The sequence below is a fragment of the Saimiri boliviensis genome, chromosome 17, assembly GCF_048565385.1.
Source record: "Saimiri boliviensis isolate mSaiBol1 chromosome 17, mSaiBol1.pri, whole genome shotgun sequence".
Classification (NCBI taxonomy): Eukaryota; Metazoa; Chordata; class Mammalia; order Primates; family Cebidae; genus Saimiri; species Saimiri boliviensis.
In genome coordinates, this window is record NC_133465.1 from 37,818,878 (window position 1) to 37,845,314 (window position 26,437).

A 26,437-nucleotide genomic window follows, 5' to 3' on the forward strand; every position below is an offset into this window, starting at 1 on the left:
AACCAACCCAAACGTCCATCATTGATAGACTGGATAAAGAAAATGTGGCACATATACACCATGGAATACTATACAACCATAAAAAACGATGAGTTTGTGTCCTTCATAGGGACATGGATGAATCTGGAAACTGTAATTCTCAGGAAACTGACACAAGAACAGAAAACCAAACACCATATGTTATCACTCATAGGCGGGTATTGAACAATTAGAACATGTGGACACAGGGAGGGGAGCATCACACACTGCAGTCAGTGGTGGAGGGGTAGGGGAGGGACAGCGGGGGTGGGGGGAGGGTGAGGAGGGATGAGGGGGGAAATACCAGATATAGGTGATAGGGGGATAAAGGCAGCAAACCACCTTGCCATGTATGTACCTATGCAACAATCCTGCATGATCTGCACATGTACCCCAGAACCTAAAGTACAATTTAAAAAAAAGAAAAAAATTACATTTAAATGTGATAAAATTTAGATTAGCCTTAAAATCATTGATTATCTAATTGACTGTGTAATCGTGGTTTTAATGAAATGGATACAACACCTCAACATGGACAACTGCAAAGATTGAGAAATGAATAAAAATAAATAGAGTAAACTTCAAGAGAAATATTCATGGATTGAAGACTCAAAATTGTCATGATATTAATCTTTGTCAAGTTAATTTATTGATTTAATGCAATCCAATCAAAGTACTACTAAATGTGTATGCCTGTTTGTGTTTTAAAGACCACAAATATTAATTACAAAAGACCAGATGTTCATGGTGATCCTTATTATTTCACACTGATAGCTTTTGCTGGGACATTATTATTCTACTCTATAGTAATGTACCAGTTATCGTAATATTAATGAGGCCTTTGTAACTTTCAGGTAAACATTTGAAAATAATTGTAGAAGCAAAATTTAGAGACTGTGTATTGTCTAAATTTCCTTAATCTGGCATGCACTTTCTTTGCAAATCATTCCCATTTAATTCTTTAAAAAAAAACATTTGGAACTGATAAGATTTGAAACCCAAAGACCCCTTTTTTCATTATATTGTTTTATGTAATGTTTGCTATTTAGTTTGCTGTATATAAATATATTTATTATATTGTATTTACATATCAGATTAGCATTTTTAAAAAAGATTGGACTTTGTGATCCTTGAATCAGGAAAATGTTCCAATTATCTAACTAACCCATCTAAGGTGTCAGTGTTTCTGACACTACTTTTGAGGTATTTATGGAATGTGTTCCACTTTAGGTGGGAGTTTTCTACTGTTTTGCTGGCTTATTCTCCGCTCCAATTTGATAAAATACGGCTTCTTATGTGAAGCATGTAAGTACAGTACGTGGTAAAGTGCGTGTGAGGAAAAACATTACAGACACTGTAGTCAGAAAAGCCCTACTTATGCAAAACGTGCACACACACACACACACACACACACCTACCCACATGCACTTTTAATCACTCCCAAGAAGCACAATACTTTGCCATTTGAACTCAATTTTTTTTTTTGAAAAATCCCTCTCAGTTTTAGGCTCTCATACATGGTTTCAAGGAAAATCCAGCCTCCCAGTATGATTAGATCGTAGAAACCAGTTGAATCTAAACAGCAATGCAAGAGAAAGATTCATGAGCGGCATCATGATATTTACTCCATTGTGTACCCCAATGGGTTTACTCCAATCTAGTTCCTTTAACTCACAGTATTTTGCTTTCCCAGCTGGAAATTTAGTGTATCTGCTTTCATCACAGCCGGTTTCTTCTACACTACAGCAAGGTTTCTCAACCTCAATACCATTGATGTTTGCAACAGAATAGTTATTGTTGTGAGAAGGTATCCTGTATATCCGGGGCCTCCAACCCCTGGGCTGCAGACCAGTAGGTCTGTGGTCTTTTGAGAACAGGGCTACATAACAGGAGGTAAGTGGCCAGTGAGCAGGCATTACTGCCTGAACGCCGCCTCCTGTCAGATCAGCGTGGGGTGGGAGGGGGCGGCATTAGATTCTTAGAGGAGCACAAACCCTATTGTCAACTGTGCATGTGAGGGATCTATGTTGCTACACGCTCCTTTTGAGACTAATGCCTGATGATCTGAAGTGGAGCAATTTCATCTTCAACCTCACCCATGGAAAAACTCTCTTCCACAAAACTGGTCCATGGTGTCAAAAAGGTTGGCTGGGGGCGGAGAGGACTGCTGCTGCACATTTTAGGATGTTTAGCAGCATTTCTGGCCCTGGACCCACTGTATGCTAGTATCCTCATCACCTCCAGTTGTGACAATCAAAAATGTTTCCAGACATTGCCAAATGTCCTGGCAGGGGCTGGGGAGGAATCATTCCCTGCTAAAAACTACTGTTCAGCAGATGAAAACAAACTACAGAAATACAGAGACAGAAGAAACAGCATGTTTCCAATCAGTGTATTTTAAGGTGTTTTCAGCTTTTCAGGAGGATCTTTATATTTAGATAATTTGGACAATTTTCCTGTATAAGAGCGGTGAAAACGGCAGCACCGCAGTGTTTAGGACCTGATCTCTTGCCAATGGCTTCACTCTACCTTGCTCTTCACATGGAGGTCAGCTCGCACTAATTTCAGTTTCTTTTGGATCTCAGTCAGAACGCCAATTTTCTGCTCCAAAATGGACAAAGACTGGGCAATGCAAAAATCAACGTCGTGGTTGACTCTGTCAGCTGTCTCCTGAATGTTCTCCAACCATTGGCTAGATCCATTCCTTGAAGTTGTGGTATCTTTCCCTAACAGAGTGGGTAATGTTTCAACCTCTTCAATCTCTTTCGGCTCCTCACTCTGTGTACAAGGTATTTTAATAAATTTATCTTTCTGAAGAGACATTTCTGAGTTTCTGATGTGTCTTTTTAACATCCTCGGTGCTTCATCTCCAACTGGATAAAGGCAATGATGGTAGGGCCTTACCTCTACATTTAATTCTTTTACTCTGTTTGCATATCTTAAAGTGTTGAGGGTGTTTTCACAAGAGGTCATCCCTGGAGAGATAGTTGCAATCATGCAAGTGAAGGAGTTCTGGCCTATAAAGGAGTCCCGGAGCACCTGTGTGAGTTTGCTGGCTCTGAATGGGGTGTGGGGTTTGTTCTGACCCAAAGCCAGAATACATTCTTTGAGGGCTAAGAGACTCTTGTTAATCTCCGCCCCTTCCAGCTGCCTTTTCCGGCTGGCTTTGGAGGTATCTGCTCCCCTTTCATTCCCAGCTAAATCAACAAGGGAAAACTTGCCATGCAATTTCCCTCTTGACTTCAGGATGATCTGGAACACTGCATGGCTCCTGGATGAGTGAGCGTTGACAGGCGTTTGCCTGGAAGTCCGGCAGCTATTCCCTATTTCCACGAGGTTCAGCACTTCCTCCACACAACACACCTCTTGCTCCTGCAGCCCGACCACTTGGATTTGCTGATTGCCATCCTCAAGGACTTGCAACTTCTTCTTCCAGTTCAACAAATCATAAACCTTGCCCCCATAAATCTCAAAAAATGTCCCGTAGACTTTGAGGTCCAGCTCCTCATAAGTAGAGTTTCTGAGCAGGAGAAAGACATCCTGTGCCACTAGAGCGTAAATGCCCTTAGAGCAATCTTGGGCCCTTCCTGGGAAGTCTCCACCCATGGTATACGTCTTCCCACTGCCCGTCTGCCCATAGGCAAAGCAAGTGGCCATGCCCTTGCGGAAGATGGACTCCACCAGTGGCTGGGCGGTGAACTGGTACACCAACTCGTTAGAGGCTGTGTCGTCGAAGGCATGGTCAAAGCAGAAGGTCTGGTTCTCCAGGTAGCGGGTGAGGTCCACCTTTTGCTTGGACTCATGCACCATAACCACATTGTCTGAGGGGATGGTGATGATATCCAGGTCCTTCATGGTGGTCTCTCGCTGGTTGAGAGGCCGCTTTCTCACGCAGACACAGATGCGATGTTCTTGCGGGGGCTCCAGCACTGAGATCTTGCTGCTGTTCAGGTGCCTCCGATACTCTTCGATCATGTGCATGATCTCATAGTTGGGGTTTCCGGTGTTGACATCGAGGGCGCGTCTAGCTCGGATCTCCTGCTGCAGCCGTCTGCGCTTTTCCCGCTGCTTCTGCAGTTTCTCGATTTCCTGGAGGCAGGGAGACTTTTTCTTCTTCATCAGAAAAGGTTTGCTGGGGACCCTCACGTCTAGGCTGTCTCCTGAGGCTGTTTTGTTTTTCTGGGGGATCATCGCAACCCATTTCGTGGTGGAAATCCGGTCCCCGATGGCCGAAGAGGGCGCCGGAGACAAGGGGGATAAGGGCCCGGGCGGCAGGCGGTGCTCAGCGGAGTTCAGAGCTGGATTCAACAGAAGTATGGTCTCCAGGTCAATCTTCTTGCCTTTTTTGACTGCTTTCTCCACCCACTCTACCGTGACCCAAGAGTTTTCTCTGTTGATCTCCGTGACCACAGCGAGGTGCATCCGCTTGTCACTGCGCTGGATCGCCACGCAGATGCCCACTTGGATGTCTCCGAAATGTGGCTTCAAGGGTTTCTGGGGCGAGAGGCGTGGGGACACAGGGCGGCAGAACTGGCTGGCCATGGTGAGTGATGGAGGTATCAGGGCGTGCTCCAGGGCCCTTGGGGTTGGCGCAGCAGGACCCAAGCCAGCCTGAAGCCCCCGAGCACTGAGCACGGTTGCAGTCTGCGCCTGCCTTTGTGAGCCTAGCAGTCAGGGGCCAGGGCTGGGGCCACTCGCGTCACAAAAGCATGAGAAGAGATGGCAGAGCCTAGGGGTTAGGAGTGAAAGGTACCGTGAGCACAAAGGAATGGAGAGATTATTCTCTGCCAGTGAGGGGGAAGGGGTTGGAAGAGGATGTGGCATGCTTTCCGGATCATGGTGAGAAAGTGCAGGGAACAGAGAAGCAATGGGAATCATGAAGTTGAAATTTAATGTATACGTCCCATGTACATTTATGCCTAAGCTTTGGAAGTATCCAGTGCCCCAGGAGGCTTTGGCTGGCAGTCTCAAAGCTCAGTGCTTTAATTTGAGAATTGCTATGACATTCCCTTAAACTTTAACTCGCCAGTGATCAGTGAGAACAGATAAAGGTAGAGCCGTTTGCAAATCTCAGGCTTCCATATTCAACAGGATCCCAGAAAGGCTCCTTAAACCTGCCATCTTTGTTTTTTCACCACCTTCGAAACATGTAACTTGTTTAAGAGTCACAACTTAAAGTTAGCCCGGTTTAATCACCTTTCTCATTACAAAATCAAAATGAGTAGGATGTAGCAGGTCGTTGTGGTAATTTGCTAATATCAAGCTTCCTTTGGTACAGCATCTGGGTTTGCAAACACAACATGTTTATCACATTCCAAGTGGCTCTGACAGCTATAAAGTGAGTTTTGTTGTGCTGCAGTCACCACCATTTTTGAGATTAGTTCAGTAATTACCTTTCCAAACTCCTTCAGTAATTACACTTCTGGCCTCATTATCCATAATTTGGAGAGAAAGAAGAGACATTGTGTGGAAAGAGATAATTAATCTTACACCCCCTCCCCACCCTGCAATACGTGTGTGTGTCCTTTAGAAGTTGTTAAGCATGTGTCTGGAAGGCAGCTAAGACCATCGGATGCAAAAATGTATTTTGGCAAGACTGCAATATGCATGAAGTGCTCATTTCAAGAGTATGCTGTATGCCGGTGGAAGAAGGGGAGAAAGGGCTTTGGGCAATTGTCTTCTAAAAATTACGTTTTATTTGCCCAAATTATCAACGTTTAAAGTTGTGCTTTAAATCAGTTTTTCTTTCATAGTTTCAAGGCCATTATGTAAATATTCTTAATTTCCTATATTTGTCATTAGCACTCTGTTGTTCAGGTTGGCATATGTGTCCTGATAACAGCTCACTGCAGCCTCAAACTCCTAAGTTAAAGCCATCCTACCATCTCAGCCTCCTGAGTAGCTGGAATTATAGGCATGTGCCAGGATGCCTTGCTACTTCCTTTTTTTATTTCTCTTTCTCTCTTTCTTTCTCTTTCTTCATTTCCTTTCTTTTCTCCTTTCCTTTCCTTTTGCCAGGGATGAGGTCTCACTATGTTGCACAGAGGCTGGTCTCAAACTCCTGACCTCTGGGTGTTCTCCCTTCTCAGCCTCCCAAAGTGCTAGGATTACAGGTTTGAGCCACTGAGCCCAGCCAGTCATTCGTTTTGTTTGGTTTTTGAAATCATTCGTTACCGCTGAAAAAGCTATGTCTATCAAAATTATGAAAACTCTAGACCCTCCAGGCTAGATATAGTGTTTACAGCTCAGCTAATAATGTTTTAGAACAGATCATAGATGAGCAGATCCAGGACGATAATGCCAAAATCAAAGACTAAAGTTTCCTTTTACTCCCTCTTTCTAACATGTTCATAAAAGTTTTCATAGTAATTTCAGGACTTCATTTCAGTTATTTTCTTCTTTTAAATAGTTTCCCTAGGATATTGCATTTGTTCCTACAGTTTAATTTATATAAAGCTGGCTAGATAGATTGTTCTTAACTAGAATTATGAGTCCTAAACTTTTAGTCGCCCACAGGAACTAAAAAGTTAACAAACCCAAAACTGATTCCATTATTTTCTTTCTGAAAATGCAGCTCTTATTTTTCATTGCTTTTAGTAACTTCAACATTTACTCATCTTTAAAAGCCTGACACAGATCTTTGGCTTCTTCTTCCTCCTTTCAGCCCATCATAACTTACGTAGTTCTTTCCCAGTCTCTAGAACTCTTCTGTAACCACGATATCATTTAGTCTTCCAACCAGTTACGAAGTTCTTTTGGGTTTTTTGTTTGTTTTTGCAACCTCAACCTCATCCAGTCAGGAATTTAGTCTATTTCTCATACCGCGCCTAGAGGTTTCTTAATGTATGAATTCCCTGCTTATAAACATTTGGCTAGGTCCTCATCATCCTAATGATACGGTGTAAATTCCATATGAAGACACAAGGCACATCATCATCTTGCCTGATTTCTCCTCCTCAAGCTTTACCACTATCCATTCTTAATCTAAAATTGAGCCATGTGGAAGAAATTGCAGCCCTTCAAATACACCATTTTCTTTCAAATTTCTAATTTCTAGTCCAGTGGTTCTCAATGTTAAGATATGTGAAAATCACTTGCAGGGCTTATTAAAACCTAGGTTACTGGGCCCCATGCCAGAGTTTTTGATTCAGTAGGTGTCAAGTGGGGCTGAAAATTTGCGTGTTTAACAAGTTCTCAGGTATTGCTGGTGCTGCTGGGTCCAGGGACAACATTTTAAGAATTACTAGTATAGCTCTCTGACAATAATCCTTACTCATGTTCATGATTTTTCAGAGCTCTTCAATACCTCCCTCAAACATCACTACCCTAAACAAGTTTCTCTGACCTTCTTAATAATAACCAGGCAAAACAGCATTAGATGGAGACACCCCTTCTGAAGAGAGGGTACCTATTACTGGTCAAATTTGGCTAGTCAAGGGAACCCAAAAACCTAATTTTTAGTAGTGAGTTAAAAAAAGTTTATTGGTGAATATAACGGTAATCTGTTTATACAGAGATGTTTGGGTGCTTTTTACAATTTCGGTAGTCTGGAACTTCTTTGCAGCAGTATCTTTTTATGTCTCCTGATATAAAATTCACAATTCAGAAACCAACTGAGTAACTCTCTCATTTAATAGAATTTGTTCTGACTGACCCGTCCATCTTAAAACAAACAAAAAATACTGTGAATTTTCAGTAATGAGATAAATACAGCATTTGTCAAAGTGTGAAGGCCCTAGATACAAGATAAGATATATTCTTGGCCATGACCTGAATAGCTTTTGGTAGATGAGCAGTTTCTCTGGATTAGAGACCAAAGCCACCACTACATTTTTTGCTGAATATAAACCAGTAATACATGCTTACCATGTGCTATTTCTTATGTCAAAGAAGTCCTTCAAGGAGCCTACTTACACATTTTGTTCTGCGAACCTACTAAAAAAGCTCATGCCTTGACAAACCATTGAGTGGTAGATTCTCTTTATTTTAAATCTCCTTTTTTCAAAAGCATAACAAGTATCAGGTGTAGCTCCACAAGAGTGGGTAGGGTGGGTGGAAGTAAGTGCAGGAAATGAGCTTTGTAATTTTCATTTATTAATTACAGATATATTCCCAGTTTGGGGTTTGTCAAAGTTAATTTATAAGAGAGAATGTGATTTCTAGTCTCATTTTAGATACAAATCTCCCAGGAGGAATGCATCAAATACGCGCCTTTCTAACACTGTTTTAACAGACATCTAGCAGCTGTTGGACTTGTTTGATCACCCTGGGGGTCTGTACTTTTCCAGTATATGGATACAACCTGAGGTTTATTTATTCAGTGGAGTTCAATAGATTTCCCCAAATCTCTTTGAAGAAATGAAATGCATCATTTTCATGTATAAAGTTATTTTTTAAAGAGGAGAGAGGTATCTTATTAAGTTCATGCCTTTTTAAAAAAGAGGAAATTAACGTAGAGAATGAGAATTGTATTTTACCTTACAGCTAGTATCACTGTCTCCTGACATTTCTACATTTTCCCAATACCCTACACTTAACCTGTCCAGTCCGCACTTCTCCAACCCTCACATTGATTTAATAGGCAAGAACTGTTTCTATGACAACAGTATTAACTCAGAGCCATTGCTCCCCACTTTATTAAATGGGGTTGCCTACATAGAGATAGCTATAAGGTGTCTATATTTTTTTGATTGTGGATTTTCATCTGTAAAGTTAGCCAAGATAGCAAAGCTAAAAATTGTTCCTGTCTAATTTTAAGTTCATTTGTGTTGGTCATCTTTTAACTTTCAACTTTATTCAGCAAGTTGAGTGGAGAGGCTGGGTTTTACTTCTATGTTAGTGTTGTTTGCTTATAATTCATACTAAAGCTAGGATTTCAGCTATAGCTCTTTAACTTGAAAGATGTGCTATATTTCTCATCTTCAAAGAGTGTTCTTTAGATGATAGAATTCAAGATATTTAATATAATTTGATATAAAACAAATATAAAAAGTGATACACAATACCTGTATGTGAGAAATGATTAGAGAAATTTGCATATTTGTCCTAGAGAAAGTTTGAGAGACAGACCTTTCTATATACACTTAAATGGCTGCCTTATAGGAGAGGAATATAATTTGTTGTATTTGATTTAAGGTGTATCGACATTCACAAATTCAAGCACTAGGCTCTCAAGACACAACTCATCATCATTTTTTCTTAGAAAGTATCCACAGATATTCACAGCTCCCTTTCCTCTACCTCAATCACAGATTAGTTTCCTTTATCTGAACTCCCACATTTATTCTATACTTACTTTTGACATTGCACTTACAACTGTGGGTGAAAAGAATCTGCATCTTTCTCTGCAGGTTAAAAAAAAAATAAGCTTTGAGAGAAGGAAAGAGGAGAACTTATTCATGTTTTCATTCCCTCTATCTGTCATGCAGATATTACATGTCCTAAAACTACAAAAACTAGCTTAATAATAGATGGATGTTTCAGACACAGACTTCAGATCAAAATATTAAGAATTTCAATCTAGTGTGCATTCAGCGAACCTTAATAACTGTCTCCTAAATATAAATGTCTATGCTAAGTGGTAGATTATGCAAAAGTACAGAAAACAGCCCTAGCCTCTACCCTCATGGAGCCAACAGGGTCATTTTTGGACACAGATATTAACAGATATAGATGGAGATACACACACATTCACACACACACACTTATACATGCACAAGCACACACACATATATATACACACACATGCACATACATACATACAGATAGATACTGATATATAGATATAATTCTAAAAACCACAATAGTTTGAGAGTTGGGGTCCTACTCCACGTATATTACAACAAAAACTAAATGACTGCTTGTTGGGAAAGGTAGTGCAGAACACATTTCCATAACAGACCCAGGATTTGGGCTAGATTTGTATGCTGAAACCAGGCTACATGTGAAAATCACCTGGGAAGCTTTTACAAAGTACAGATTCCCTGGCTCCACTCAGCCCTAAAACCTGGGAATCTATTTTGCTAAAATAGCACCCCAGGTCATTCTCAAGTGACTGTGAAGCTGAAAAGCATTGGACTGGAGGCCCTCGAGGTCTCTTTCTACCCAGAGATTTTGTGATCCTTTGGTTTTGCGAATAAAAAGATGATCCTTTGATACACCTGTGGCCTTCGAAATTTCTTTTATTTTCATATGCTGAATGTTTAAAGATACTCCTGATTTCACAAATGAGACACAATACAGTTTTACTAAGAAAGCTACTTTTAGGTTTCTGCAGAAGATTTGCTATAAAATATAATATTTGCTATTATTCTCTAACAACATAGAGTAAAATTGAATAAAATCAAGATGTCAAGTCATTAAAGATTTGCAAGCATGAGATCATACCATTGATAGTGCCTACGGTGGTTCAGAATAGCATGTTGCACATAGTAGCTATTTAATAAATGTTTGTTACACCAAATATTGGCTAGCTTCAGATATGATATTTCAGAGTGCCCATCTTTTTGGTTGGTCTTGCCTGTTAGCTGAGTATAGAAGATGAAAGTTATACCAAGAATAAAAACTCTTAACTTTGTAATATATCTCAGTATGATCTCTGTAGGTAATGTTATAAGCACTATTTATCATTGCCAGAGCCAGATATCAGCCTGTCAGAGAAACATGTATTTACTGTTTTGCAATAACTTTTAAATTCTTACCAGGAAACAGAAAGCAAGAAGACTAAAGTTCTAAAAAATAGGACATGATATGAAAACAACCATTTGATCCTGGGAAAAAGAAAATTCATTAAGTGGTTGATTTAATGGAAATAACAAGTTGACTATTTTATATTTCATCTATACATACCTAGTGTTGTACAAGCTACTAGGATTAGGGAATTAATGAAAACCCCCAAATATAACCATTTACTGTTAGTAAATATATATTTGGTTTGGTGAATAAATGTTATTGCTGAAACAGCAAACTCTGGGTAAAGATATATACTGAAATCAGCATTTAGCTATTGCTTGTTAAGTAAACGAATGAACAGATAGATAAATATATAAAATATGGTTGTCAAACCTTAACACACATGGATTTTTCAGTCAGACTGAACTAAAAATGCAATTCAAATTATTTTATAAATGTACTTTAAAATATCTCTGATGGCTTTTCATTTCACTGCTTCAACACTCAACTTATCTTCATGGCATCCAAGACCCTGTATAATTCACCCTTTGCTAGTCTTTCCTGTTATTTAGTATCACTCTTCTCCCTTTTTAAAAAATATATTTCTGTCACATCAATGGACTTTCAGTTCTTTGATGCACGCAGCTATCTCCTTATTCAAGGATTCATACCCCACTTTTCCTGGGACTGAGTCCTTGTCATTCTGGTCTTCCACTTAATAGCTGTGTACTTTTGTCACTTCTTGGGTTTGAATCTTGATCCCACCTTTTCCCAGTTCTGTGACCTGGCATAAGTTATTCAATCTCACTGAAATTCATGGTTTTCTTTTTAAATATATAAAAGCTATCAATCATATCTACCTTATAAGGTTGCTATGAGGAATGTGTACACAATTTATGGAAAGTGCTTAGAACAGTGTGTTACAGCACATAGTACATGTTGCTTATTATTATCATATTTTATAATTACTATATTTATTTTATTATTTATTATTTATTTTTCTGAGATGGATTTTCACTCTGTCACCCAGGCTGCAGTGCAGTGGGGCAGTCTCTGCTCACTGCAACCTCTGCCTCCCAAGTTCAAGCGATTCTCCTTCCTTCGCCTTCAGAGCAGCTGGGACTACAGGTGTGTGCCATCATGCCCAGCTAATTTTTCTATTTTTAGTAGAGATGGGGTTTCACATTGGTTTCACATTGGCCAGGATGGTCTCAAACTCCTGACCTCATGATCCACCCACCTAATCTCAAAGTGCCTGGATTAGAGGCATAAGTCACAGTGTGTGGCCTATTTTATTTTTTATTCTGTTTCTCTGATTAGACTGTCTCTGCCAAGGAGAGAAGAGGACCACCATGCCACCCAGCTTTAGTACAAACAGCACCAGACCCAGAGTAAGGACGTCTAGGTTTGTCAGCTCAGGCATTGACTCTTATTTGACCTTGAACAAGCAGCATCATTTTTTTCTGAAATTCTATTTTCTCATCTGCCAAAAAAAAAAAAAAGACTAAATCTTCCATTTCTTCTCTGGCTTTTATATAAGGACGAGTCTAATTTGCAAACCATTAAGTACCATTTCAAAGGTAATTTGATTATTTCAACTTTTTAAAAGGTTCTTGAAAATGCATTTTGATTTACCTGGTAAATAATAAAATTATTTGAGAACTATGAGAGGAAAATGATAAGAAAAGACATTTGAGAAAATGTATGGGCTTAGTGGATACCTAATACACGCATATACACTAGCCAGTTTAAAGGATACTTGGAGGATGAATTTATGGTGTAATAAGATAAAGCCCTTCTAAAAAGAAATAAAGAATTTGATTCTCACTCTGGATTTTGGTCTCTTGTTCCATTTTTATTACTCCAATGTAAATCTGAATAAAAACTTTTGAATACAAAATTGAATTTTTATCCAGATTTGATTGAGTGTATGTGACTGTATACAATCAATTTATTTTTGTAGTTTTCTCTTATTTACCTTAGCATGACAAATGGTTGAAACAATTGGAGAATAATAATAAATGACTTACTAAATATTTCTAGGAAATTCGGATTTTCATTACATTGAAAATTTATCTTCTAGGAAAGGTGAAAAATTATGTTGAATGGCAGCAAGTTGTCCTAGAATATTTTTATATTGCAATTGGGATCTTTGATATGGGGCTTTCTTTCTATTTCATCAGCCATTGGACATAATATTTTATTAAAGAAAACTATCTCAAGATGAGAGAAAACATTCTCATTTTTATCAGGCATTATCCTGAGTTATAATTACCAGTCTCCTTAATTAAATGGATAGATTTTTATCAGGCCAATAAATATTATTCATTACAATCACTTACCACAAACCGAAAATACTATATTATCTATTTGCAAATTTAATGGGGTGTCATCAATTTTTATTAATTCCATATGTAAAAATTGTTTAATATTACTCAGAGAAAACCTGAATTTAACATTATTGTTTCTAATTCTTAATTATGCAGAGATCTTATTAATGGAGATTGAATAATTTAGTGTTAATTTCAATATGTGAGCTAAGAACACTATAAAAGTTTTGTACATGTATAACTATTTCTCTGTTGTTGACAAAGTATGTATGATACACCACATAATTTTGGATCCTCTAGAAACCTATTGAAGTAAACAGGATATTATTTATTACATCTTACTAAGAAATCTGGAACTTGGAGAAAATCTGTATGGGTTGGCCTTTCTAAAAGTTATCTGAATTGAGATAAAGGCACGGATATATAGAATAAGTTTAGGATTGTTTTCCAGCATGTCACAGAACACAAAAAAACACCGGCACTGCAAGGATTGTAGTTCCTAAATATGAGCCTTAGGCAAGTTACTATCTCTCTAATTGTCAGATGTTTTATTTTGGTTTTTTTTTGGTATGTAAATGTGGGTGGTAGCATTGTAGTAAGGACAGTGAATGATTATGTTACACTCATGCATGTATGTACATATATATTTATGTTCATGTAAGGTTGCATGTTATGAAGGACACATAATTGTTGATATTTCTCATAATCTCAAAATTTTAGATTTGAGAGGACTTAATGATTCAAATTGTTCTTTGCTTTATCCTGATTTTTGAATATTCTTCTGACAGGTAGCCAATCAGACTTTTTGGATTTAACTGAAAACAGATGGGTTTTGAGAACTTGCCTTGCCAATGGAACTGAAGAGCTATCATGTATTAAACAGTCATTGAACACTTATTATATGCCAGGCATCACAACAGACATACCATTAATGCTATAATTGTGCATGTTGCCTGCACTTTTCCCTGAAAAGTTGTTTATATAAAATACATTAAAATTCATGTAGATATTAAATTTAAAACTAGGTATGTGCATGGGAAATGTGTATGCATATAAAGGACAATGACAAGATCTGTTAGTAATTAGTTTGAAAGATATCTGTGATTAGAACTTTTCTGAGGCAGAGAGAATGATGACCATTTTAATTTACATCTGTATTTGGTAAAATGTTGAGTGGTGAAACAAGGACCAGGATTTACATTATAGTAGCTTTGGAAAGGCAAAAAGAACAGGAACCAGAGAGAGAGAGAGAGAGAGACAGAGAGAGAGAGAGAGAGACAGAGAGAGGGAGACAGAGAAAGAGAAAGAGAGAGACATCTATTAGGTGGGTATAAAAGTAATTGCAGGTTTTGTTTACAAATATACAAAAATATATTTACACAGAGAGATATATAGATGTATATACATATGTACATATACATTTCATAAACATTTGTATATATAAACATATTTTATATATAATTTCATATATACATATGTAATACACATACATATGTATACACATAATGTATTTACTTAATTTGTAATGTATCTATTTAGGTCTTAAAACAATTGTAAAACCCTTTGAGACATTAGTATCTTCATTCAATTTTCAAATATTTAAAGAAATTTGAGGCTCAGAGACAATAATTCTTAACTATTGCAATTTAAGCTTACAATCTCTTTTGGAGCAAAAATATGGCTGAGATTTGAGCCTATGTAGAATTTAAAATCCATGTTTTTTTTACTACGCCATACTGTTTCCAGTTTGTAGCCTAGATGTTGTTATGAAAGAAGCCTCTGGTATAAAAAAATAGAAGAAAATTGAATATAGGAAACCCTGAGAAGATAAAAAGATTACAGCAGAATGATATTTTACTGGGACCTCATAACTGTTCAAAACTGTCAGAAACCGGCATTTTTAATTTATAGAAATGAAAGATAATTTATACATAGATTTGTGCTATTTTACTTTATATTACATTGTCCTGACATGGGATTTGATGTGGCAGTATGCTTTGCTCAGTCCATTTCATGTACCCTGGATGGATTCTTGTGGTTTTTAGACTTTACTTGCCTGTAGCTAATGTGTTTTTTTATGTATACTCTCACACAGAGTATACTAAAGTCTGAGCAAAACACTGCTGAAGAACTCATGCACTGTTACCAGAAGTGTATTCTCTAACTGGGGAACTGTTTTACTCATCTGAAAGAGAATTAACCGTCTCACAGAGTGCAGCCAGCTCTCATTCTCAAGTTTGAAGTGTGACTCCATGCGGAACCAAGGTTGCAGGAAGTCGTCTATTCTTGACTGGATTTTGATCTTTCTCACTTCTGAATTTGTAAACAAAACCTTCTCTCTAGGCTTGAAAATTCTTACAGTGAATCTCTGGCCAAAAGAAAATGATTCTTCCAAAATGTGGAGAAAAATTGGCCAGATTTGAGAGTGTTTTGGATTGAAAGTGGCAACAGTGTGCCAGAATCGCAAAGAACATACACACTGTCTCTGCTTACACTCATTTGTGCATAAATTACAGATAATGTGGCTTCAATCAATGTTGTGCAGAAAAAGTAATGCACAGTCTTTGGCACTTTGTTTAAGAGACTAGTTGCTCACTTGGTGGTGGCTGAATTTTATATATAGGAATTTTCCTTCACGTTTTGCATTTATCTGCAATATTTTTCATATCAAAACACACCATTATCTTAAAGTCATTCCATAGCATCACTAATAGTTCTTTGTTTCTTACAACAGAAGTTCAAGACCCTATTTAATAAGATTTCATGAAGTGGTTGATTCTGTATTAAGGTTTAAAGACAGTGGTTTCACTTTTGACACTGAGTCTTTTACTAATAAGAAAAATAACAAATAACAGTCTTTGGTAAAACACTATAAAGACATCTGAAAACAAATTTTATAAAACAAAATGATGCTGTAATACATTTGTGTTATATTTGTATAGATTTCTTTAATTTATAAAATTCATTTATATTTATTAGCTCTTGTTTAATAATTTGAATTAATCAAAAAGCTTTTGAATATTGACCTTTTAGTAACTACTGAGCTAGACTTATGTAATCTTTAATATAATTGTGGGAGGCAGGCTGTATTATTTTTGGTTCTGAGAAGAGGCAAATAAGGCATACAGAAATTAAATTACATGACCAAGGTTATACACAGCTAATATTCTTAGAAACATTGCTCAAAGATCTTTTATTTCCAAATCTAGTATCTCTTTTGTGACATTTTGCCTCTATTATGCAATGAGAGATAATTCCCTTAGGGATTAATGTCAGTCTTATATGCTCTCAAATTATTTAATAACACTGCAGAAAACAGTCATCCATCCTATGCAGAACTAAGAATTTCCCAAAATGGACTTTTTGAAAAATTTCCAAATTATTCCTAACTGCTATGCATTCTGCAATAAAAGATATTGCTTTCTTGTATATTTCCCCTTTGTGCTTGTGTACCTTCTTACAAAAATAATCTCATACATAATACAAGGTAATAAACTACAGCTTGTAATGGCTACAAAACCTTGCCCATGTGGAAATAGAACTGGAAATCCATTACTAGTGATGCGCCTTTCAAATGCAATTCAAGTTTGACAAGCATTAAGCAATTTGGGCAGGCACTTGCAACCAATGTTTCCTCTGAGTGCTTTTGAGGTGTCTCATCATCATGTTATTATTCTAAAACGCCAGAAAGAAGTAATAATTTCCTTCAGGTAAATCACTGTGGGTTGAAATGCCACACAGGAGTAACCATTGCCCATTTTCTTGTAGGAAAGATAATATGAGCTCCCTATTCACAAGCTGTTTTCTTTTAAAACTATAGTTCACTTCAAATTTCATTTGCTCTGTGGCTTCTAAAATATGTTGCCATTTGCTCATAATCTCAAATAAAATTGGTGTTTTCTAAACAGAATAAGCACATTCTCATTCACTTATGCAAAAGAGAATATAATTGATTAGTGGCTCTGTTTCCTTTTGTATATGAAACCATTTCTAGTTGTCAATAGATTAAAATAAATTTCCTTGACTAAAAAAAGCATTTCACCCAGCTAAATAAATAATCCTGCTTACATAGACTGGTTTTATTCTAAAGAAGCATTTATTAGAAGTGTCTAAATATATCCATTTTTGAGGTATTTTCTTGCTTTTTTTTTTAAGAAAGGAAGAGGTTCTGTGACTCTCTTATTTCTTAGATAAAAAACTATATAATTTACAATGTTTTTGTCATTGAAATGCACACTGAGAGACAATAGTTTTTGGCACTGCATTGTTATCCTATCAAGCTAAAACAGTTTTGATCTTTGTACAGGGCATAGGTAGGGAGATTCAAGCAAAGAATTTAAGCACTAGAAAATATGATCTCAGAAACATCCCCTTCTTATCCACTTCACTTCTGTCTGGCAAAAAGAAATTTTCTTTCTCTCTTTCGGCCTTTTTTGTTGCTGTTGTTGTGGAAAAATTAAAATAATTTCAAGAGTAAAGAGAATAAGGTAATTTATTAAGTGCTCATCACTTACAAAACTTGTCTATACTCCTCCCTGTTCCTGACCATCCTCAGAATATTTTGAAGCACATCTCTTTTCATTTTAAATATTTCAGTACATATTTATATAAGATAGTAATTGTATTTGGAAACCATAACCATAATACCATTAACTTAGCAATTAGTACTTCCTAACATTTCAGAAAAGCAATTCATGTCTCCCTAATAGCTCCTAAACTGTCATTTTCCATTTGATTTGCTCAATTTATGATCCAGTCAGTGCCTATGTATTACAATTCTTGGAGATTTCTGCAAATATCTTTCAATCTGTATGTTACCCCTTCATCTTTTTTTTTTTAATTTTTAAATTCTTTTTTGTTACAATTTGTAGAGGAAGACAATTTATTGCTCTGTGGTATTCTTCACCTTCTAGATTTTGCCAATTCCTTCCTTGTAATGTTTCTTGATGTCTTCCTCGACTTCTTTTATGTTTTATAAATTGATAGTTTGATAAAAAAAAAAGTTTAGAATACTTCGTTGGCTTGCACACTTCCTACCTGATCACATCATGGGTATGTCATGACTGGTTGTATCTTTTCTTGCATGATGTCATAGATCATATTATTGTTTAACAAAGACTCTTTTTCTCCATTGAATACTTCCCTTTCTCCAGACTGTATGAGAGAAGTACACCTCCCTGCTACATGGGTATTGAACTTACCCATTTGGCTTGCTGTGGCTTACAGAATGCAAATGTATACGACATAGGTTACATCTGTGCCAAGACTACAAATGTATTTGTGTTGTCTGGCCTAGCTTCTAGAATTCTTGCCTTCTGCCATGAGAATCATGTGTTTCAAATAGTAACTGCTTCTTTTATCTGGGTTACAGATTGTGAAGATAGAAGAAGTCGACCTGAAACCAAACCACAGTTTGAAACCAAGCCCAGCTTAGCATCAGTTGACTCACAGATCCAATTTTTTCATAGTCAAGAAATAAATGTGGGCTGGGTGCGGTGGCTAATGACTGTAATCCCAGCACTTTGGGAGACCGAGGCGGGCAGACATGGAGGTCAGGAGATCAAGACCATCCTGGCCAACATGGGGAAACCCCGTCTCCACAAAAAAAAATACAAAAAATTAGCAGGCATAATGGCGCATGCCTGTAGTCCCAGCTACTCAGAACGCTGAAGCAGGGGAATTGCTTGAACCCAGGAGGTGGAAGTTGCAGCAGGTCAAGATTGCACCACTGCACTGCAGCCTGGCAACAGGGTAAGATTCTGTTACAAAAAAGAAAGCAAGCTGGATAGAAATGTGTGTGTTTACATGCTACTGAGTTTTGAAATTACTTTTTGAGCAACATTATTGCAGTAAAAGCTTAGTGATATAAATATTAATATTGATCAGCGGATTGAGGTGTTATTAGAATGCTCTGTCCTATTTTAACTTAATGGTTTTGGCAACCATTGATGATGACTGCCTGCATCCTTTACCTCATTATGGGTTGCAATGTGGTGATAGTCTATCATTCCTCACTAATATATTAATCCCAGAAGAGTACCTGAGAAGGAAACGTGGGTATGGTTTTGTAAAAAAAAAAAAAAAAAAATCTGAGATCCCCCAGCCATCTGAGTGGAATTCCTTCTCAGCGGAGGCTCTTCTAAAATTTAACCCAGGCCGGGCGCGGTGGCTCAAGCCTGTAATCCCAGCACTTTGGGAGGCCGAGGCAGGTGGATCACGAGGTCAAGAGACCGAGACCATCCTGGTCAACATGGTGAAACCCTGTCTCTACTAAAAATACAAAAAGTTAGCTGGGCATGGTGGTGCGTGCCTGTAATCCCAGCTACTCAGGAGGCTGAGACAGGAGAATTGCCTGAACCCAGGAGGCGGAGGTTGCGGTGAGCAGAGATCGCGCCATTGCACTCCAGACTGGGTAACAAGAGCGAAACTCTGTCTCAAAAAAAAAAAATAAAATAAAATAAACCCAAGAGACTGTTTGAGGCCATGATGAGAAGGGAGAATAGAGCATGTCTCACTGTACCTCTCCAGCATCAACATTAACATAGACATTAAGTGTGGTAAGAAACATTTTACAACCTATTCTCTCTAAAGCCTAGTACCTAAAGGCTTCCTGTACAAATAAGAACTTGAGTCTCCATAATGCTTTATCTCAACCCAGGAATTCCTTTCTATAGATCCCAGGTCTTTAGAGAAACTCAAACACTTGCCAGCTCGAAAAATTTTAAATCTACCTATAAGCTAGAAACCCACCCCACCCCCACTTCAAGTTGTCCTGCCATTCTGGGCTGAACCAATGTGTTTCTTACATGTGTTTGATTGAAGTCTCATGTCTCACTAAAAGGTATAAAACCAAGCTGCCTCTGGACCACCTTGGGCGCTTGTTCTCAGGACATCCTGAGGACTGTGTCATGGGCCATGGTCATTCATATTTAGCTCAGAAATCATCTCTTTAATTATTTTACAGAGTTTGATGCTTTTCAACAACAGTTTGTAAAGGAAAGTCAGAGTAATTTAAAAAATATATTCTTTAACTTTGCTAGTTTTAAGAATAATGATCTGATTCTATAGCATCCTCCGAAGATGACCAATGTGATTTAGTTTGAATTATTATGTACTCATGGATTTTCATGAGTACATAATGATTACTATAAAAATGTCAAACACTGTCTTATGTCTATCCACCAATTGCTGATATTAATCTTTTCGCTCACATTGTCTACTCTTATTATTTCTAGTTAAAAATAAATATTAGTAAGTTTCTTAAACATTAGAGTTGGAAACTTTTTAAACCATTTTCTTAGTGGAGCTGCTTTTTCTTAAAACCTGGAAATCATTCCTAAGGGTAGGAAGACAGAAAAACTGCTGACAGTTAAATGCCTTGATGGACTGAGTTAAAGGGGCAGTGAATGCTGACTGTTAGAAAATCGTAAGTGGAAATCAGTGTATTGGCAAATGGCTCAAAGATCTACCATCTAACATTAAATGTCCTTGCAACTATTGGTAGGGGATTCCTGACATAAAGATGGCATCCCAGTTAAGTGATCTTCAGTAAATGACAAATAAAGGATTAACTGCCAGGAGCATTAGCCCCACTAATTCCGTATTTATAGCCATTCAAGTTATTAGCGTTTTAATTAACACAGAAAGATCTGAAAGTACCTAATCATACTCCATTCTAATTATATTAACACATTATACACATGAAAATTAAAATTTTGTTTTTCTAATATTCTCTTTAAGAATGTGCAAATAGAGTTGATGTTTTCTTAATAAATGTCTCTCAACTGTTATTATGTTTGTAAACAGAATAGAAAAAATACAAGTTAATTGTATTCATTTAAGTATGTTGCATCCAGTTGGGATTATAGAATTAAAACAGGCTTTACACAAGGGTATTAGAGATATACCACATCCATTTATTTAATTCTCTGTAATAATAATCTGCTCATTGAATTATTTAACACATCTTTTTATAAAGGGTTTTGTGCATGCATTAGGATTGGAATATGAGCAGATTCAATTGTTACATTTATTTCCTTTTAGACAAAAACAGCTGAAAGAACTATTTCAGAGTCTATAAAATAGAAGTTAAATAAAGGGAAGCAAATACAAATTTGAGAAAAGAGTAACCATCTATTTCTGATTCCCTGATTGCTTACTTGGGCTCAACTTTAATGATATTGGCTTAGAAACTTTACTGAGTGAGGCTTCTAATCCTGAGATCATTGTTCTTTTATTAAAACATCAAGCCAAATTCTTGTTTTAAAGTCTTTTTTTTTAACTTTATGTTAAACCCTAAGGATACATGCTGACTGTGCTTGTAATGTAATCTAAAAATAATCTTTGATATAAAGATCCAACTATTGGATCAACTCCAAGGTAGAAGTAGGGGCAGCTGTCTGTGTCAGAATAGTTTGTTGACCCAGGAGGATTTGGTCTGACACTTGTCTATTCTAAAGAGGTGATAGGAAGATATACAAAGTTTTAATGAGGTTTTCCTGCCATGTCCAGACCTTAAAACATTTATTGCCCTTTGTCTCTACCTGAGCTCTGCTATATGAGGCCAGCACTTCTTTATAAGGGTAAGTGGCAGTCACATAACTAGAAAAAAATAGAATTTATGTTTAAAATTCAGAATCTTTGTTCTAATGAAGACAAACAACCTCAGAGAAATCATTGTTGAGGTGGCAATCCTAACCCTCTCTTCAACTCTCTCTACCGTTTATAAACTGAGATGCAGAAATTGAGATCCAGGCAGAAGACTTAAATCGTATATAGCCCTTAAAGAGGGCCCTATGCCTCTCTTTCTACATCCTAGTTGGATATGAGATAGTGTTAGTTTTAACAGTTTAAATTTTCCATTTCTACATTTAAAAAAAAATCACTCCAGGCCGGGCGCGGTGGCTCAAGCCTGTAATCCCAGCACTTTGGGAGGCCGAGGCGGGTGGATCACGAGGTCAAGAGATTGAGACCATCCTGGTCAACATGGTGAAACCCCGTCTCTACTAAAAATACAAAAAATTAGCTGGGCATGGTGGTGCGTGCCTGTAATCCCAGCTACTCAGGAGGCTGAGGCAGGAGAATTGCCTGAACCCAGGAGGCGGAGGTTGCGGTGAGCCGAGATTGCGCCATTGCACTCCAGCCTGGGTAACAAGAGCGAAACTCCGTCTCAAAAAAAAAAAAAAAAAAAATCACTCCAAAAGTTCCGGAATCACAACCTTTCTTGTTACTTTTCATGATTTTATACATTGACTGGGTTCATCTGAGGGCTTTTTATGTTACACCTGATTTTGTGATGTGGACTGGAGCTTCAGTTATTTGGGGGTTCAACGTGGCTGAAATGTCAAACTTGGTTCATTTCCATGACTGGTGCACTGATGAAGAGCCAGAAGACTGGGCTCAGTGAGGATAGGATACTAGGACGGCTACTTGGTCTTCCTCCTCTTTCTCTCCATATAGTCTCAGGGCCTCTTCCTCTGCGCAGGACTACTAACATGGCAACTCAAGGCTTCCAAGAGGACAGAATGGAAGTTTGCATTTTTGTTTATGGCTTACACCCGAAACTGGCACAATGACATTTTGGCTACATTCTAGGCACAGATTCAGCATTGATGGAAACATCTATAAAAGCATGAATGTGATGCTCTGGGATCATCTTTGAAGAGTATCCACCAGAGAATAGAAACCTTCTTTCAGTTTGTGGATCTGAGAATAGAGAATGCATTGTATATGTTTTCCTGGCTGCCCTTGATGGTCGCAGTCCTCATATTGTTTCCAGCAACCCCACACCCTGAGAATGTATAGTCTAGTTTCATGGGTTTACTCTGCAGATGAGCCTGACAGGACAGTTTGAGCTTGGCCTCAAAGGGATTTAGCGAACCAAGAGAGGCTTGCAGTCTTGGTGAAAAGATGATGGATGCTGCTCCTAATAAAGATTTATACACAAAAATTCCTTGTGCCTTTGTGAGAATCTCTTAGATTATAAGGGCCTATGAAAAACTATGTGTTCCATCACTCTAGAAGCAGATTCACTCATCAGGGGTGTTGAGAGCTTGATATTCTATAACTTGATCTATAAGATTCATTACAATTTCTAGGTAATACATATTTTTTCCATTTCAGCATATGTAGTTAAGACTATTTTCTATTAAACATCATTATTCAATCAACTAATATTTGTTGGGAACTTACTATATAGTAGGGACTATTTTAGGATACCCAGTAGTGGAAGCAGTTTGCTAAATCTCTGCTTTCCTGGAGCTTTGTAGTTATGTAAGAGAGGAGACAGACAATATGAAACTTAGAATATGTGATGTATGACACCCAATATTTAAAAAAAAAAAAAAAAACCCAAAAATGTTCCAGTGTATGTGTGCTGGAAAGTGGAAGTGGGGCAACAAAGCATGCCTTACTGGGACAGAGAGAATATGAAATTAAATACCTGCAAATTTAACAAAGAGCATTCCAAGTAGAGGGAATAACTGATGCAAAGACCTGAAAGTGAAAGCATATCTGGCTTGTTTGTGGAATTAAAAGGATTGTAAGAAAGCCCTCAAAGCCAGACCAGGGTGAGCAAGGAGGAGAAAAATAAAAGACGATAAGTCAGCAGATGTAAAGAAGAGCATAGTCAGAGGTTAAAAACTGTGGTAACCATTTCCAATTCTGCAAGAGAATTATGCCATATAAAAATTATTTGAGCACCTATTTATTATTGATATATAACAGTTGTATATAGGGTACATCTGACTTTTCATACATGTACCCAATGTGTAATGACTAAATCAAGGTAATTGGGATAGCTAAAATGTAATACCATGGATCAATTCTTTGTGTTGGGAATATTCCAATTTTTCTCTTTTCTAGATATGTTAAAATATGCAATTTATTATTAATTAGCCTCTTTACTGTATTATTGAATAATAGAATATATTCCTTCTATTGAACTCCGTTTTGTACCCATTAACCAATTTCTCTTTATTCCTCTCACTTTCCAGGCTCTGGTAACCACCACTGGACTCACTAGCACCATGAGATCAACATTTTTAGCTCCCACATATGAATTAGAACTTATGATATTCATCTTTCTGTGCCTGGCTTATTTCACTTAACATAATGACCAATCCAGATAACAGGATTTTATTCTTTTTTACGGAGTTCACAGAAGTATTCACAAAACTCATGGAAACATTCACTTCCGTTTGCTGGTTTGCTATTAAGAATACAACACTCAATTACAGCCAGATGGGAGAGACCCACAGGGCAAAGTATGGAGATGGGACCTGGAGCTTCTATACCCTCTCTGGACAAGTCACCCTCTCAGCACCTTCATATGTTCAGCAACCTGGACATTCTCCATATCCTTTCAGTTAGAGTTTTTCTGCAGGCTCCATCACTTAGGCATGCTGGATTAAATTACTGACCACTAGTGATTGACTCAGTCTCCAGTACTCTTTCCCCTGTCTCTGTAGTTCGGAGGATGGGGCTGAAAGTTTCAATCCTTTAATCACATGGTTGGTTTCCCTGGTAACTAGCTCCCTTCCTTAAGTGATTTCCAAAAGTCATCTCATTCACGTAAACTGATGTGTTTGAAAGTGGTGTGTTACAAACAACAGAAGATGCTCCTTTTACTTTTGTCACTTAGAAAATTACAAGGGTTTTAGAAGCTCTACCTGAGAACTGGCAACTAAGATCAAATATATATTTCTTATGACATCACCGTATCACATTTAAGCCAATTTGTAGTTTTCCTACTCAAGAAGCAACTTTGTTACAATTTTCATTCTTGCAGAGCCACAATGTTACATATTTGTACCATAAGAATTAAGTGAGTTTCTTATTTTCAACCTATTAATCTAAAAGTAAGATGATGAATAAGAAGCTGCAGTCATGTATCACTTAATGGTAGGGGTACATCGTGAGAAACACTTCCTTAGGCAATTTCATTGTTGTGTGAGCATCAGAGTGAACTTACACAAACCTTGATGGTATGGCCTGTTATACCCTTAGACTAGATGGATGGTATAGCTATTGCTCCTAGGCTCCAAATCTATACAACACGCTAATGTTCTGAATCCTGTAGGTAATTGGAACACAGTGGTAAGTATGTGTGTATTTAAAGAAATCCAAACATAGGAGAGGCACAGTAAAAGTATGATACAAACAATTATACATAAGATGCTTACTATGAATGGAACTTGCAGGAATGGAAGATACTCTGAGTGAATCGGTGAGTAGTGGTGAGTGAATGTGAAGGCCCAGGACATTATTATACACTACTGTAGAATTTATAAGCACAGTACATGTAGGCTACACTACATATTTTTCTTCAATAATAAATTAACCTTAGATTTTATCACTGTAACTTTTTGCTTCATACACTTTAAAAAAAAACTGTTTGATTCTTTTGTAATAACACTTAGCATAAAACACATTGTACAGTTGTATACAAATTCTTTCTTTATGCCTTTTAAATTCTATGGGCTTTTTTTCTATTTTAATTTTTTTCTATTTTTTTTAAACAAACAAAAAAAGAAAACTAAGACATAAACACGCACATTAGGCTAGGCATGCACATGGCCAGGATCATCACTGTGACTTCTACCTCCATGTCTTGTCCTTCTGAAAGGTCTTGGGACAATAAGAGGCATGAATCTGTCACCTGCTGTGACAGCAATGCCTCCTCCTGAAGAAGCTGCCTGAGGCTGTTTTACAACTAGCTCTCTCTCCCTCTCTCTCTCTCTCTCTCTCTCTCTCTCTGTGTGTGTGTGTGTGTGTGTGAGTGAGAAGTATGTGTGTGTACATATATGTACTATATATATAGTGTGTGTGTATATATATATGTACTATATACACAGAGAGAGAGAGCAACAGAGAAAGTATATTCTAAAATAACAGCAAGAAATATAGTCTAGTAAATACTAGGTAATATGAATATTTTAGCTCCATTATAATCTTATGGGACCACCATTGTATATGCAGTCTGTGGTTGACTGAAATGTCTTTATGGGGCGCATGACTGTAATTGATTTTGTCATGTCATAAATTGCCATCAATTGCCCTCTTTGTTTTTCTGTTCTTGGGAGAGAAATTTTCTTTAAATGGATTTCAAATAGCATTTTTTGGGTTTTTTCCTCCATCTTAAGTGCCTTCTAAATATTTCAGCAGTTATCACCTGCCAGTCCATAATAATTTGTCATCATAAAGAAAGGGGAAATTTTTTTTGTGAGACATATATTTAAATGATTCTGCAGTGTACAAAACCATCTAATAATGAATGTTTGCCTGTTCTTGCTTGTGTGATTTTTGCTTGGCTTATGACAACCAACAGGGACATTCTGTGAAATGCCTGTATATCCTTACACTTTGGAGTCAGTTTATTTCTCTGACGATTACATTATCAAATACATATGTTTTGTTCT

At 37.3% G+C, this 26,437-nt stretch overlaps 1 protein-coding gene across 1 annotated transcript; it reads right to left on the reverse strand.

The window, feature by feature from the left end:
- Nucleotides 1–2,394: 2,394 nt before the first annotated feature.
- KIF2B (kinesin family member 2B) lies at nucleotides 2,395–4,665 on the reverse strand. The gene has a single exon (XM_003931320.4). It carries the CDS (start codon nucleotides 4,558–4,560, stop codon nucleotides 2,539–2,541), a length of 2,022 nt encoding a protein of 673 aa, XP_003931369.1. The 5' UTR covers nucleotides 4,561–4,665; the 3' UTR covers nucleotides 2,395–2,538.
- Between the last annotated feature and the right edge of the window lie 21,772 nt (nucleotides 4,666–26,437).